Raw genomic sequence first — 17,500 nt, forward strand, 5'->3', positions numbered from 1 at the left:
GTGTGCATTTATACTGTTGCTCATAGATCCTGATTAACTACAGCATTTCATGTGTTACGTATCTGAATAAAGACTTAACAGGTTACCATACATTTTTCTTTTATTTTGTATAGAAACTTTTGTGATCTCCATCGTGTGAACTTTGCGGGAATATACTGCAAATAATGAAAATAAAATAAATGAATATGTGAATTTCAAAAGAGTGTGATTGGTGCAAATAAGAAGTCACAGAGTGAATCTATTCCTCAGTTACAATTTTGTTGTTTTTTCATACCAAACAATATATATTCCCTTAAATCAAATGGAGTATTGATAAATCAGAGCCACTACTGATTTTGTCACAAATATAAGAGGTAATATGATATCAAGCTCTTTTACAGTTATCCCAACATTTCCAAGATTTGGTAATACATCAGTGGAATTTTTTTATTATTATTATTATTAGCAAAGGGAAAAAAGGCTTAGTAGATAATGTAGATCATGTGCAGTGAATGGAACTGAGAGAAAAAATGTTTCAATTTTCAGATTAAATGTACTCTGTGTCAAACTTTGGGAAAGAAAAGTACCCTTCAGTCAGGGGACTGCTCTTTTCTTTTCCAATTAAGCCTCAGCCTTTTTGAAACTCTCTCCACATCATAGTGAATCTCCATTTTGCACACGAAAGCTGCACTGGCATTTATTGTCTAAATGAGTATGCACCTCCTAAATAACAAGCAATTTCCCTTCAGTCTACATCGTAAGGATCACTGTTTTCCTTCTGCATTTTGAATATATAAGCAAGCAATCCTGAAAATGCTATTTGATTATTTTCAGGCTCGCCCAAAGGTTGTAGTGTAAATACAAAAAAGAAAGTTGATCTTCAACTCCAACTTAATTCGTCTGTTTCAAGCAGCTCTGAAGGTTTGTATGTAACTTTGCTTATTTGTTTTAACTTTGTTGTTGGAGTTATTTCTCAGAATATCTCAAGAATCTATTGATTAGAGAAATTTAATGTAATCAGATTTTCTGTAAGCAAAGTTCACTGGAATGTGGAAATATTAAAACAAGTAATAATAAATAAGAAATTCAAAGATATCCTAAATGGCTAAGAAAATGATAGCCAAAATTAGTCTCCTGTACATATTTTCTTGTTTATTTTTCTTGTTCTGTGATGGTTAAACTGATAACAGTACTTTACAAGAACACCCTACAACACCAAGTTTTCAAAATAGCACTTTGATATTTCCAGAATCAGAAGAAGAATATGAGATTCCAACATCACCGAGCAGGAATTTTGTCCCAATTAGCGAACAGACTGATTCCCTCATCGATTACCATAACCAGTTCAACAAGAGAATACAAAAGCCTCTAGTTCCTGGGGCTGTTGGCTCAGGGGCGAATAAAAGAGGACGTAAACGCAGAAAAAAGACAAAATCTTCAAAGAGAGGGACAAGCAAGAAGAGGAAATCTTGACATGCTGAATCTCACTGACTTGAAAGAAGGATTAGAGTAATTTCATTTCAAACAATGTGATGACACTATTTTTCTATACTTTCTTGATATACTTGTTTAAAACATTTGTGGTTGTAGTGTATCTTTTATGTTATTAGCTTAATTTTTTCATATTGTTGTTAATATTAAAGCCAGTCTTTTTTTATGAAGTAAATAAATTATAGAAAAAAATCTCCTTTATGATCTTCACTGCATGTAGCACCAGGGGAACTTTTTCAGTCAAATACAGTATATGTATATGAGAGGGAAGGGGGGAGAAAGGGAGAAGGAGAGTGAAAGAGGGAGGGGATAGAGAGAGAGGGAGGGGAAAGAGAGAGAGAGAGAGAGAAATGGAAGAAAGAAAGAAAGGATGGGACTGCCATGTCAATATCAATCCTCTTAGTATTATTCTTACCCTTCTTTTTCGTCCCCCTCCCCCTTTTCTTCTTCATCTTCATCATCATCATCATCTTCATCTTCCTACTCCCCCTCCTCTTCCTCTTTTTCCTTTGGGTCATTCCTTGTCAGTTCACACATAAAACATTTTAGACCTCAACCCTTCCAAATTTGATGAGAATGCATATTCGTGTAATTCCTAGCCAGAAAACCAAATTCCCAAATTTTAGCTCACTCGGACAGACGGTACTCGAGAAATCGCCATTTTTTACACTCGCGAAAATGGGCGTGACCGCCAAATTTCAAATTCCTATAATTCTATAACTACTGGTCCGATTTTCTAAAATGAAATATATTTGTAAAGGGAAAATCATAGGGAATAACATGACATTTGTATTATCTTTTGAGTGATTTTAGTTTCCATAACCTTTTGACCAATATGGGACAGTTGACTTTGCCATAATTTTCAATGGAAACTGTAGCCTAACATGTTCCACCCAACAACATATGAAAAACTGGAGAGGTAATCTTTTTTGTTTGGGTGTAATATTGATTAGAAATTAGGATACCCACCACTAAAATAGACTACCCTGTGCATATGTGCATTAAGCACATTCCACATAACGGCAATATGTATTATCAGGTAAAAGTGACAGCTGGTCCAATTTTGCACAAATGGGGACATGTGTCAGAGCATCATATGAAAGAATGCAAAGAATTCTCGAACTCACATCAAGGGCTCATGAGTGTGGATTAGTCATCTCTGCTGAGAAAACAATGGCTCTCAACCCGGGTATTGTACCCCAACCCACATTTTACATAGGAAACCAGGAGCTTGACATGTGTCATAAGTATTAATATCTCGGGATGAACGTAAATGATGCAGACCTGATCACTTCTCTGAAGAAGAGACTCTGGGAGAGATTGAAACCGCTGAAAGTCCTTGTCGGAAAGTGACATGGCATTAATGTTAAGCTCGCTAGATTGTTTTACGTGGCATTTATAAGAGTTGTAGACTACTATGCACTGCACTTATTGCAGTATAAGGACTCAGAAATAAATAGTTTGGAGATAGTACAAAATGAAGTTATTAGGATTATCCTCGGCGCACCGAGAACAGCAAGGATAGTGAACATGAAATCAGAACTAATCTTTCCATCAATATTTGATAGAATAATATATATTTGCATTTTATTTAGGACCAAAGTTTTTAGGGAACCCTTGTATCTCACATATTTCCAAAAACAGCTGGAACATAAAATCACGCAAGCAGACGAGGCTAATCAGACACACGAGCGTTTTCTAATACACAAAATCTATATGAATATTACAAAACTTAACGTCCCCATCAGTAAAATACCAAAAGGTCGATCCATTCCCCCATGGAAAAAAAATCATCACTGATTGTGCACTTTACAAGTTTACCGTAAAAAAAAAAACTGTACCTAAGTGCGTTTTGTAACAAACTGCGTTAGCGACGGCAAAGGAATACCTTGAAGCTATAGGCGATGTGTACGTGTTACGCTGACGGATACAAAGCTGATTGTGCTTGCGCTTTATATAAAAATGGTTTACTGCAACATCAAGTTAATATGAGAGAGTCAGTCTGTTGACTCAAAGACGGCGGATGCGTCCGTAGTTTCATTAGCCGATTTTAAGCGTTTTTTTTTTTTGTGTGTGTGTGTGTGTGGTTTTCACGCATTTTTCTTCCCTATACTTTGTATGTCGATATGTTAGGACAGTCCGCTAATAAAAACTTCTTGGAGGAGGTCTACGGAAAGCGAGAGAAAGGGAGACTGTGATACGGAAAACAAGGAGAAAACTGAGAAACAAAAAAGTAAAAGAAACGCTGAGTAGGGATGGAAAAGCGGGAAATTGTAGATATATAGAGACGGTTACTACCGAGTATATAATTAATAGAAGCATCGTTAAAGGAAAATGAACGAAAGTGTTGTATATGTGTGGTGATACCTTCACCGCGGAGCATGGCTCCTCCCCATTTTCCCAGGTCTCGCTTGCCCTTTCCTGGCTGTGTTGTCGGGCCATAATGGAGTGTCGCTGTTCTATATCCTTTAATGCCATACATGAAACATCACAGCAAAGATAAATCACAAATAGAAAAGATGAAGAGAGACAGAACGAGTGAGCCACTGGTTGACAGGTTGTTAGGTAGTTAGCCGTTTGCCTGGGCAAGGTGGTGAACGCGGAGACCGCCGAGCCACTGCGCAGTCTCCAGCCGGCGTTCGCAGCAGCTACACCTCTCTTTGGAGCCTTTTGGGTTATATTTTATTCATATTTTCTTATATTCGTGTTATTGTTTGGCTTCTATTTTACTCTTTAATTCTTTTAATGCTTTATATAATACTTTTTCCCTTATTTGAGTATTTTTTAATGTAATAAATCTATTTTTATGAAGTTGCTATGTTTGTGCCTTTTCCTCAAGCCATCTCGATGTGTGGATATTTGCTATTTACCATATTGCAGCCTTGATCTCCCGAGCCCCTGGCGCTTCCGAATACCGCTTGCGCCCCCACGCTCAAGGTCTATATAAGTACTTATATAGACCTTGTATATAAGTACTTTTATAGACCTTGCCCACGCTACCATACTCCGGGGTTGCGGCTACCCCCATGCCACGACACTTGGAATATCGAGTGAGTTTTAAAGAATGTGTTGTCAAAATAAAGATGTTAAGAAGGAAGCAAGAAGACTGGATGTATAAAATGATAGTAATAACTGATAATAAAATAAGATAAAAGAATCGAGATATAGGAAGGATACTGTTAGGTTGTAGCGTAAAGTTAAGGGATTACATAGCGTAATGATGTCCATTATGTTGTCAAAAATAGAGGATTTCACTCAGACATTTAAGTCTCTTTTTATTACAAAAAATGCACGCCGGCTGAAATTAATGAATATCCTACATGGTCTAAGGGATAGAAACTTTTTTGTTTTGATCTGAAATTGTTGCCTAAATGTTTATTTTGGATTTAACACTAGCTGTGGGTGATTTCAGTGCTATGTATCCAACTTCAGAGAAACAGTTGATTATAGGATAAAATTTGTTCATTTTTGCATATATCAAAAGCTCGTTTACTGGAAAATGAATGGAAACTCGCATAAAAGATATAGATTATGCTTATGATTAGCAGCTACGATATACAAAGAAAATGTGGTAAATCAAGACCAACTCATTCTTCAGATGCTGTTTTTTTCTGAGTTTTCTTTACCTTGTGAGTCCGCTGTTACCTCCCTCGAAAACCATCGATCTAGAGGACTGTTCCGAGCCTTGATAGTTTTTGCCAGTATGCATATATGGCTGACGGTTATTGCTTAAAACGTCAAAGGTCATTTAGCGCTGTGGGTAGGTATAATAGCGAAACGAATAAGGGGGAGGGTTAAGAAGTTAATGATTAAAATGCGTTACGTCAAGAGTCGTAGAGCACTTTAGTATAGTATGGTATTGAAAGAGGCAAGGACAGTGAGTAAATGGGAGTAAGACAGCGATTAATAAAAGGGGAAAAGGGAGTGGTGGGTTAAGGACGATTAGATTAACTGGAAGATACAGGTCTGTCAGAACAGAAATCGCGAATAGTTCGGTGTAGAAGAGCTATTGTGAAACCGTCAACGAGTAATGAGGGTAAAAATGGTTCTCGGAGGAGAGGTAAGAATTCGGGGAATGAGACAAAGGATTAGGGGAATGTTTCTGGAAGACTGTCAGGTGTGTGTGTGTGTTTTTGGGTGGGTGGGGGGGCGGTCCGGGAAGGGCACTGTTCTGGCAAAAGGGAGTCTGTTTTTCCAGGAAAGAGCGGAAGGGATAATTGGGAAGGAAGGGGGTTGGTGTAGATGGAGCAGAGGGGTGGGGTGCAGGGCTGGACTCTTCACTAAGGTAGACCTCAAGGGGAGATCATGTCTACAGAAAATGTTCTTGGCAATATTGGGGAGGAATTGCGTAGAGCTGTACTGCATCATAATCAACGAGGCAGGGAAACGGGTTTCCACAATCCAATCAGTTCTGCCCGTAGACAGGGCAATCGGCCGGGGAGATGGAGACAGTTCTGGTACAAGTATTTAGGGAGGTTTGACAGAAATAGGTTTGCCGGTGAGGTTAGTCAGGTTAGCTTATCCATGAGTTAGGAACAGATGTAACGGTGACAGTGTGGACGATCGGAACGGCTGCGGAAGGAAACTTAGTCCGGCTTGCCTCTTCCAAGAACCACATCAAATATACTGCATAGGTGTGGCTATAGCTGAAAATGCCCCTAGAATAGCTCACATTTTTCGCTAATTTAACCCCAAGAGCGAGCTGAAACGACACCCCTAATAGTCAAGAGTAAGAAACTGTCGCGGAATCTCAAAAATCCGCTTAGCCGAACTGAGAGTATTTAAAAGATTTGTTGTGGTGGAAGTAGTTGAAGGATGAGGACGGGAGGAAGAGGGGCGGTTTAGAATGAGATTAGTACTATGGGGAGGTGGACAATAGGTATGCAGAGTAGTGATATGGGAGGGAATTGATATTAAGAAGACTGTGGAGGATAAGGACACAATAGAGGATGTTGGGAGAAAATTGAATTTTCTAAAGGTTGGGCAATGACTTGGATGAGTGCTTTAGAATGGATTAAGCTTAAGGTAGGTATCGAGGAGGGGGAAGTAGTAGCAGTATTCCAGGTTGTGATCAAAGTAGAGCCAGGGGTCAGGTCATGTAACGGGCTAGTTGATAGAGGCAAGCCTCAATGCCTTCAATAAAGGTTTAAACCCTTATTGACGTAAGCATAGAGTATTTGGGAAAGAGAAACGGTTCACCCCCCCCCCTTGGGGTCCCCTTAAGGGGTATGGGATAGAAAACAAAACAGGAATACAGTGCCCATGGCTCCCTGAGGCTTTTCTGGACTGACCCAATGCTGGCCTTTTATCCTGTCAATACCGCTTCCACATTTCCGAAAGTGGAGAAGGGATTGGAAAAGAGAATGAAAAGGAATGGGAAGAAGAAATAACCGTGCAAAGGGCTGAGGGGAGGTCCCCAACACTGGATCTTAGTCTGTCTCTTATACCCCCCACCCACAGCAACAAAGGTATGCACATATGCTGGAACCATATTCATATATGTGAGGATACTTTGGCGTATATGTTTTGAGTTTGTGTACTTTTGGTCTGCTTTCATTCTTTTTCTAGGTCATACAGTATTTAACTATCTATAGGTCATTGTTGACCATTATCATAGAAAATGTTTATTACTATATTGAATGAATTTGCAACCTCTTGTCAATATAAACAACCACTGTCACTGGCTTAGTGAATATTTTTGTAGTCGATGCACTCTCATGCTTGTTGCTTTTAACCTTATTCTACTCTTTAGTTTCAAAGCATTACTAGTGCAGATAATGAATATATTTATTGTCAAACTTGTTGATGTTATGATTACACTGAATTCGTCTGAATGTTTGTAATGAAAACAATATATTTCTAATAAAAATGTGTTTACTTGTAGTAACAAGTCTCATTGTATATTTCAGAATCTAACTTTGTTTTAATATCTTTTTTGGGAAACAACGGAAGTGGATGTGAGTTTTGATAACCAATAACATTTTAATCTTTCGGTTGCATAACTTTTTGAATGTGAGGCTAGGGATTGAGAGTTTTTAAGAGTTTCTTTGCAGTCATAAACAAACTTTGGTATTGATTTCAGATGTTATTCATACATAGTATATGGGCCTAAACTTGGATATTGATTTTACATGTTATCTATGCATGTGTTATATAGGCCTAACCTTGTGTATTAATTTTAGATGTTATCTCTGCATATTGTATGAAGACCTATGTCAAATTCATTTTGTTAAGTATAATTTGTCTTTCTAGATCATTGTTTACTTCTTGAAATCTATTCAATATTCATTCATATACAGATGGCTAAACTAAACATATGACATGGTACATATTCTTTGAGAGTATCAATGTAAAATAATAGCATTAACATCATCTTATAGAAAAAATGACTCCTGGAGTTATTCAGACATTCGAGAGGAATTTCTAAGTAAGGACTTCAATGAAAACCACTTTTTAAACTGTTCAGTGTAATTGTCTATTTGCTATTGAAATCACACAGTTCTACATGAGGGGTACACCATACTGGCCAAACATGCCCAATGAGCTGACCTTTGGAGGACAGCTCAAGAGTTGCATATGACACCACAAACATTCCAAATGTGGCAGGGAGGAGACAAAGGTGCCTGCAGAGAGACCCAAGACCCAGGTCCCTCGGGGGAATAAAATGCTTAGAAAAAAAAAATCACCCAAGAGCTTCTTTTTTGTAATGATGGTAAAAAGTTGATTGTTTTGGAATTATTGCACCTATAGAAGAAAGATTAAAAGGCTAATTTGCCTTTTGGTTACTGAGGCAATTATGCCTCAATAGAAGACATTTAAATTAATTGTAAATCAGACTAGAGTATTGATGACCAATGTGCAAAGTGCATACGAAGAAAAAACAGTGACTAGAATATTAGCAATGGTTCTTTTCTTCTTTCATCGTTTTTGGTGAATATAAATGCAAAGCAAAGTTATCAACAATAAAAGGATCATAACGAATAGAAATCAACAGGAATGACTAGCTAATACTTTGCTGCATTAGAAAAGAGCAATAGTAAAAATATTTAAGTATTTCTAAGTAGCTTTCAATACAAAATGATTTGTTCCAGATAATTGTTAATAATTCTAGGCCTCTAAGGCTTTTCATAACCAATAAAATGTACAGATGTATTGAAACCTTATTAAACTTGAAAATATAAACATGTTTGGCAGAATTGCTCTTCTCATTATAATTTAACTGATGCTACCTTGTAAAAATAATTTTAAAAGTTGCACTGTCTGAGAAAATCTCGATTTTTGTACACGTTCTATGTAAATATCAATGATGCTGGATATGATACCAGTAAAAAGTTGAAGGAAAAAGACACTTTGTAAGGTCATGAATTTTAAAACTGCTCTTGTATATTACAAATATTCACTAACATAAAACAATTATTGTCCTGTAGAACCACTAAAAATGGTAGGCTTTAGTTAAGTTGCACTATCACTGCACTTGCACAAAAAATTCTCCTCATGTTTGTACAATTAAGCAAAAGCCATTTATTAAAATAATTTAAGTAACATGCCATTTGTATTGCACCTGTAAAAGAACACTGGGGAGTTTCAAGCACTTTACAATAGTTAATACCTACAGCCAGCCATGCGTCCTTGATTATGAGCTTCAATTAAGAGTGAACATATTTGGTTTATTTTCTTTATAGCCTTTTGCTTATACATAAAAGAATTCTTAGTGATTTGATGCAGCCCCAGGAGATGTAATGAAGTCATACAAGGCTTTAGATCATGTATAATAGAGCAACACAGAACAAGTGAACAGGTTGGGGAGGACTTCGGCTTTTGAAGTGTGCAGGTACATCCAAAACTTAGAAGGTGAACAGCAGTAAAAGCACTTACTCCTTATAAAATTTGGAAAGGCTTATTCACATTTGGTACTGCAGTAAAAACAAATATAATGTTCTCTATAGATAATCATAATAAATAGATTGCAACAGACAATTCACAGTCACTGTTGTTTTAAGTAGATGACTAGACAGTTAAATTACACTGTGACCACAAAATATACATATATTACATATCAAACTGTTAATTGACCAGAAAATGGAAAATATAGTTTTTGTACACAATCTAAACATCATATACAGGAAAATGTCCAACTGTAGAATTTAATTTTGATAATAAGGTAAAATACAAAATTAAAATCACAATTGTTTGCATTAATCATATGAGTGTGCATTGGTACCATTAACTTTCCTCTGTTGGACATGTTCCTAAAATATACAAAAGTAACAAAAGTTCTCAACTCATCAGTTGTAAACAGCTATTGTGGTATGCATACTGTTTGGAATATTCATATTTAAGTACATAAGAGTTAAACAGAGTACTAAATTAATTAAATATACCTTAGACTAGATCATAAATAAGAGGAAAGCAACAGAAGTTACAAAGGAAACATTAATAAATAAGAAGTAAATCACAAGCAGATAAATAATTAAGTACAAATATGCTTTGGTTTTAGTTCCTATCAGAAGTATTAGGGCCATTGTAATAAGACATGAGTTCTAACATCACATGGCAGAATCTCATAAATAATTTATCATACATAATCTATTAAATCTCAATACCTAATGCTATACAAATATTGCACCAAGTTATTTGCTGAGTATTCTTGGATAAGTATTTGTAGTTGAACAGGATTCTGTACTAGTTACCACTTATTCAACAGAAGCATTATCAATAAACAACAAATATTTAGCTTGTCATATTTTCAAAAATGCTTTTTTTGTATTCATAAAAATGAATTACATAGTTCAATAATAATTTGCCCAAAAAACTTTTTCAACAGCACAAATTGCATTGAGCAATATTCCATGACTAGTTTGCATTTTCAATACATGACTAGTTTGTCTGGCACTACACTAGATTTCCTATTATGACTAGAACAAATATATCAACAATTATCTATTCAATTGCCTTTCAATATCATAACATACAGTAAATTATAAAGTTCTGTGTAAATGAATACTGCAAGGTTCACTTAAATTCAGTACTGAACATCAGCAGTGTGACCAGTTACATATTGTAGGAAAATGCTGACTACCAGGTACGAAGATACACTAACCAGTCACATTAACTGAGTGAAGTGTTCTTCTATTATTCAAAGCCATGGGTGAAAAATACTGAAGGCATCTGACATCAATTCAAATATTGTTGTAAATGTTGTCTGTATCACGATAACATTCCTTTTTGTTGTTGTTGTTTTTTTACTTTTTTTCCCTTGACTGCTTTACAAACATCAGAGTCCATAAGCAGAGAACTTAAAAAACAGTGTTACTATGCATGATACATACTAGAAAAAAATGGTTATCACCCAAACTTTGAGGACTTCTATCCATACCATGCTTGGAATGTAATAACTTTTTGGCAATTAATATATTGAAAGGTTAAAAAATATTGATGCATTTCTAAAAGGAGACCTCAAATGCATGAGTATTCTATCTATCAAGCACTTCAGTTTTCACATCCTCAAATGAATGCTGAGAACAAGCTTTTGTTTAAGAAGACGAATCTACCAACTGTGGAAACTTACCCATACAAGAATTTGTATAGAAACAAGGTGGTGAGGACAAAGTGTTACTAACCAGAGCAATTTCTCATCAATGAGAAGCAAGTTACCACACTGACAAAAGCAAAGGCTCCCAATTTTTATAGTTTTCTCTCCTATTGTAGGTACAACAGTTTTTACAAAACCCTAATAATTTCACTTTCTATCGTTACCAAATTAATTTGATATTTTGATTCCTCTTACTTCTTGTAAAATAAAGTATTCAGGAGTTAACAGACTTTGCCATAATGCTTTGTATATCAAGTTTTATATACATTTATCGTATATGAGGATATAATTGATATAATTGTGAAAGCATTGTAATATATCCTCCTATACACTTTTTACAAGGTTATAAAACAGTTATTAATATTCTCAATAACTTCTGACAAATTTCTAACCTCCAAATAAGAGCTAACAAAAATAACACATGCATCTTATACCAAGAATTAATATTGCATTGATATGGGAATGTTGTAAGCTCTCAACCTAGCTGTGTCGCGGTCGGATTTGGACTTCTTCCTTCTTTCTTTTCAGCTGAAGAGTGTGTAACAGGAGCTTTGTTTCTTGATTACCTACTATAGGAGGGAGAACGCGTACGGCTCCAGGATCTGCTCCGAGTGCGGCTACGGCTGCGAGACCACCAAGATGATTCGGAAGAAGATGGGGAAGGGGGGGGAGTTGGCCGATGGTAGGGCACTGGTCGCTTCCTTGCACTGTTTTGTTTGTTAGTAAGGTTAGTTGTGTTAGTGATGTTAGTGTTTTGTTTTCAAGAATCATGTCATTCTTTTTGTGAATACCCCAAAGTGCAAAACAAGAGCAAAAGTTTTTCTTTTTCTTTTCCTTAGTCTATTTCTTAATACTGATACAAACGTTAGTAGCAGTTGAAGTAAAAAAGGAAAATGGAAAAAGCAACTGCAAAGAAAAGCCATTCTTCCCAAGCCAATGTTAGTCAATGAAATTCAAGTTATGATGTCTATAAATGAATAAGCCTACATAACAAAATATATATGATGATGCAGGTCTAGATAACACTAAAAGAAATCACTCTGGAATATGCTGTTAATTTTCTTGTTACAATAGACCAAGTGAAAAGAGGTGAGCCACAGACAAGTACACTTAAAAGTAACATGAAATTAAAAACAGAGCGAAATGTTACTTACCCTGTATTCAGTGAATAATACATGTCACCATCAATCAATCAATACTGTTAAATAAAAATCATATAAAATAATAACTTTGCATCTCGAGCAAACATGCAAAAATAGTTCAACGTAAAACATAGTCATAAAAACGTAAGGTGCTAATAAGGTGCAATTTGTGCAATTTGTGTGCTACAAAATAATCTTTTTGCATATGCAGGAAAAACAGAAAATACTATAATAAAAACAAAAAGGTTGAAACATTGATCTATCAGAAGAAAACAATACAAAATAAGAGTACAATAAAAAAGAAACAAAAAGGAAAGCAATTACAAATAATGAACTAAAAAATATATCAAATGTAATTTCTGTATCTTTATGTGGATATGTGAAATTAATGGTAATTAAACAATATCTCCTGTGTAAAAAAGAAGAACACAGCTGAACTGTGTTCCTCTGAATGACATATTCAAGTGCTTTAAGCCAATTCATATCTTTATTTATTCTACTTACTTCCAAGAGCAGTTATATGTATTTTTTACCAAGTAGTTAATATTTTCATTCATTAGGACCATAAACAATTGTTATAATCTGAAGCACTCATGGCGACTACTATTTATTAATCAATTTCCTGGGGGAAGAAAAATAATAAAATACATCACTGACACATGAGCAAAATGTGGGTCTTTACTTTCTCATAGAGCATTTATAATGAGCATTTCCAGTATTGAATGAAGTGTTTAAATTTGACGCACCAATAAATATAATATTCACATTCCTAAAGAAAAGAATGCTCTATCTTAAATGTGGAAAAAATTAAAAATAGAATTCTTTACTAATTACTAAAAATGATGCATAACAAAGAGTATCAAATATAACATAAAAATAATACACTGATACTAATGTGGCAACTTGCAATCCTACAAAATATACATTAAATAAAATAACACAGAATACAATACAGAATGGATGCATATACAAACACTGATGTGCAGTACTGTATGAAGCATATTTTCTTTTAAAGATGAACATAGGGAGAGACAAACTTATAATTCTCTGGCATTTTAGGTACAGGCATCTTCATTCCAAGTATTACTCACCTTGTTATCCTTCTCTTGTCAAGAAAGGAAGGGGACCCTCTCCTCCTTGGGATAGAGAGTGACCTCGAACGGGACCTGGTCCTCGTTCTGGATCTTGAACGCGAGGCTGATCTGCTGTAGTGACCATAGGATCGTGATCGAGACCTGGACCTACTTCTTCTTGATCTGGACCTCGAGCGAGACCGTGACCTTGTATAGGACCGAGATCTTGAGTGTGATCTCAGGGAACGGGATCTTGAACGGGAGTGTGATCTAGACCGGGAATGTGGAGAACGAGACCTACAAGGGATTGGATACTTAACTTTTTGTCTGTTTTTGTATGCATTCTATATACACACAAACATGCAAATGTATTAACCACGGAATGTGATCATCCAAAGATTACAGCTCACTTTGCACTTAAGGGAAGCATCAGTCTGAGATGACAAAAATGGGGAAGTGGGGGGAGTGATACCCTTTCTACAGTTGTTTATGAGATTTGACAATCTAAAACCTGTCTATTAATCAATATTTTTCTTAGTTTTGTACTGAGGATTAACCCCATCCATTTGAATATAACCCTATGATTCTGAGAAGTCAGTTCAATATAAATATCAATAAATAGTATTTCAGTCTGTTAATATAATAATCATATAAATAGAAGACATATGATGATATCCCTTATTTGAGGTTCATTAAACAGGAGTTTAAAATCTGTGAATACTTTAGACCCCTGTATCTCAAAAAATAAGTTTTATACTTTCATTGCTTCTTTATTTTCTAACTAATTTTGATGAAAATTCACACATCCTGGGCTTTTTGACTGAATCTATGTTGTTTTGTATGTATTACCCTTAGATTTTTTTTTCTTCTTATGAAAATTCATATTCCATAAACATAAGTAAATTAATTAAATAATTTTTTTTTCCTAGAAGGGTAAAAGGGGTGAAAAACAAAAAGGTTACTGATCAAGTTTTCTATTCTAGTATTGATATTTATCGTGTCCCTTACTTTTATTATAAATACCATGGTAATATCCTAATAATTTTTTTTTCTCAGTCAGGTGCCCCCTTTAAGTACAAATATCACTAAGCCATGTAAGAAGCTTCATTACCTTGGGGATCTCGAGCGAGAAGTAGGTGACCGTGAGCGTGGCGATGGTGAACGGGACCTTGATGAAGACGGAGAACGTGAGCTGCGAGTGCTACGTGAAGATGATCTCCCTCTGCTGGAGCTTCGGGAGTACCTGCTGTGGGTTGGTGAAGCTGCTGTCACCCCACTGGAAGTATTGTGATAATCCATTTTGAAATAATTGTAATAATCAGATTAGGATTTGTCCATCAGCAGATTAAGCAATACAGGACAGAAGATAGAGAAATTTTTTATCTATCTACCTTGTGTGAGGTGCTGGTGATTTGCTTGCAGAAGGTCGTCCTGTGTGCCGTCCATTTTGTGGAAGTCTTGGTAACTCCTGCGATCCAATGGCCCGGACACTGACCAGTTCACCTGGTCTTCTCAGGACATCATTGGTTTCTAAGACCTTAGACACTGCCTGACTCTGATTCCATTTTGGGCTACTTTTATCTCCTAATCCCACTTTACTTGGACTACCCACTTTTGGCAAAGGTATTGACCCACATGAAGGGCTTTCTCTAACATTCAATCTCTTTGGCGACTTGCTCATGGAGCGGGACCCTGACCTCACCTTCTGTGGGTCTGTGCCTATCACATATCTCTGCGGTTCACGCTGTATGGGGGAATAACTCAAGTCACGGCTGTTTGATCTCTCATTGCAATAGACCTCTGGCTTAGTAGCTTTCTCCGAGACCTCAGGCTCCTGACTTGCAATAGGTACTTGCAAAGCTGCTGGCCCTCTCGGTGAGGTTTGCTTCTGATCTCCACTTGCGGTCCTACTTCTACTTCTACTTTTTCTTTTTGTCCTAGCTTGACCCTGATCACCCTCAGACAAACCTGAGGTGCTACACACACTCTCCTTCTTTTTATCCCATTCCTTCTCTTTCTGGCCTTCTCTCCCCCTCGTTCCATCTCTAGGACTGTCTCTGGATGTCTGTTGGTTGGAAGGTTGGACATCTTGGTGTCGCGCAGAACGATGGTCTGGAGATGATTCAACGTCTGAGCTGTGCTGCTTCTTGGAGCGAGATCGCTGAGCCTCTGGTGAGCTGAACAAGCATAGAAAATACCATCTCACATTACAGGACTTGACAGCATCTGTCAGCACTTCTGACATATAAAATACTTTTTTTTTCAATAACTAGAAAGCAAGTAAATTCAAATGTGTGTATCTAGAGGAGTAAATAAAAAGGAAAAAAAGAGAGTACATCAAATCTTTATTCACTAAACAGTACAAAATCTAGAGAAATATTACAAATAAAAATAAAAAGAAAGAAAAAAAAATGGAAAGAAAAATATGTATTTCCTTTTTAAAACTAATGATACAAAGAAAATAAAATGGTACTATCTAAAGACTAAACTTAATCGGTTTCATAGAAAACCATAGTCAAAGAAAAAACAAATAAAATACTTGTGTACAAAGCTAAAGCTCTCTTCTGGAAATTATATGGCTTCTTAGAGAAGAAATAAAACAATAATGTTCAAACAAAATCATACTACTACAAATAAATACAAAATCAGGTAAATTGGACAGTAAAATAGAACATCAAGTAGGCTATTACTTCCCTTTTTATGCTGCTTCTTAAATATCAGCCATTTATATAGAACAGAATGTGGTCAGTGCATTAATTTTAAAAGATAATAAAAAAAAATAAAGATACTGAAATATCCTTCATCAACGTAGGTAGTATCGCTGCAGAACCAGCAACCTCACCTCTCTGCGCGGTGGTGTGGTTTCTTGCGAGACTTCTCACGACTTCTGCTTCTCTGTGAAGAGTAGTGAGAACAGCAATTAGGGCCCTGAGGCACGAACCTGCATAAAGCTGACATCCAACACAGCCACTAGGGAATCTTTATGAGACGGGAAAGTGGAACTGCCATGACTGTCCCCATTCATTAAACAAGGTGACAATACTAAGGGTCAAAAGCAATGGAATTAAGGATGGAATGTTAGTGATAGGTTATTGTCAAGTTTCCAGCATCACAGCTCGTCATGAAGCTGTTTTGTTTACAAGGCTTGTCTCTGTGATAGGTCAAGGTGATGTTGCTGTGCTACTTATGTAATAAGTGGTCAGCTTTCCCATACATGTGATCATAAGTGACAGAATAAAACACATACCTTCTAATTCTTATAATTTCAAGAAAATATTGATGAATATATAGTCAAGGAAATATATCTCAAAAATTCATTAAAATTATTTAGAAATAACCATACATTCTACAGTCATCTAATTCACTCCATAAAGTGTATTAGAAATACATGGGTAGCACAACTTGGAGACAAGATGTCATTTCTTTTAGTCAGGATACATTACATTACTGATTATCAGATTGAAAGATGTCTTGTAAATGTATATATGTGAGTGTGTATCTGATTAAATACTCACAGGCATATATACTAAAAATAAAAACATACACATATACATGACCTGTATATGTATATGTATGTATGGAAGTGGGAAAAATCATTTCTAAATCCAAACAATATGACAAACTTTTACTTGAACTATTTATAATTGTGATAATGATTAACCCATGAAGGAGCAAATCTACTTATTCAATATTACAAACTAAAGGTTCTTTCTGAACAGTGCAGAATACTCTTGTTCATAATCAGAATAAACTTAGTGAGAGGTTAATCTGCCAGGCCTTGAATGACCTCAAAAAACATGAACTAGACCTGTTTACTCTAACACACACTAACAAAAATTTACTATCTACTTCTTCTTAAAAGGGATTCCCCATCCTGAAAATACAATTCTATCTTACAGGACATGATGCTAAAGATGGAGTGTTTGTCACATACTAACTTCATGTGAAATATACTTGATATATCATACACATAACCATCTATCATGTCTGTCTATCTGTCAATCTATGTCAGGTTAAATGCATCAATTCAAACATTTATCACAATGGTATATTTACATTAACATTTAAAGACAATCATGAATAAAGATTTTTCCCATTGCCACAACATAAAAATATTAGTATGTAAGAATTCTAGAGAACAATTTAGCACGTGTGACATCTTGTCTGCGCCCCCAGGAGGAAGGGACGGGTAGGTGGGAACACCACTATGGGTTGCATACCAA

General features: G+C 35.9%; 1 protein-coding gene across 5 annotated transcripts in view; it reads right to left on the bottom strand.

Moving 5' to 3' along the window:
- Positions 1-7,920: 7,920 nt before the first annotated feature.
- Positions 7,921-17,500, bottom strand: part of LOC113824089 (serine/arginine repetitive matrix protein 4) — a 32,479-nt gene continuing 22,899 nt past the window's right edge. The window contains exons 6-11 of one of the 5 annotated variants that reach the window (XM_070113522.1): positions 16,120-16,172; positions 14,669-15,454; positions 14,389-14,553; positions 13,296-13,547; positions 12,217-12,260; positions 7,921-11,769 (exon numbers count right to left, since the gene is read on the bottom strand). In XM_070113522.1, the coding sequence (XP_069969623.1) occupies positions 12,251-12,260; positions 13,296-13,547; positions 14,389-14,553; positions 14,669-15,454; positions 16,120-16,172 (1,266 nt within the window). In that variant the 3' untranslated portion in view covers positions 7,921-11,769; positions 12,217-12,250. Of the gene's footprint in view, positions 12,827-13,295; positions 13,575-14,388; positions 14,554-14,668; positions 15,455-16,119; positions 16,173-17,500 lie in introns of all 5 variants that reach the window. The other 4 variants (XM_070113521.1, XM_070113519.1, XM_070113518.1 and 1 more) reach the window with 4 other exon arrangements.

The sequence above is a fragment of the Penaeus vannamei genome, chromosome 34, assembly GCF_042767895.1.
Source record: "Penaeus vannamei isolate JL-2024 chromosome 34, ASM4276789v1, whole genome shotgun sequence".
In the NCBI taxonomy this organism is placed as follows: Eukaryota; Metazoa; Arthropoda; class Malacostraca; order Decapoda; family Penaeidae; genus Penaeus; species Penaeus vannamei.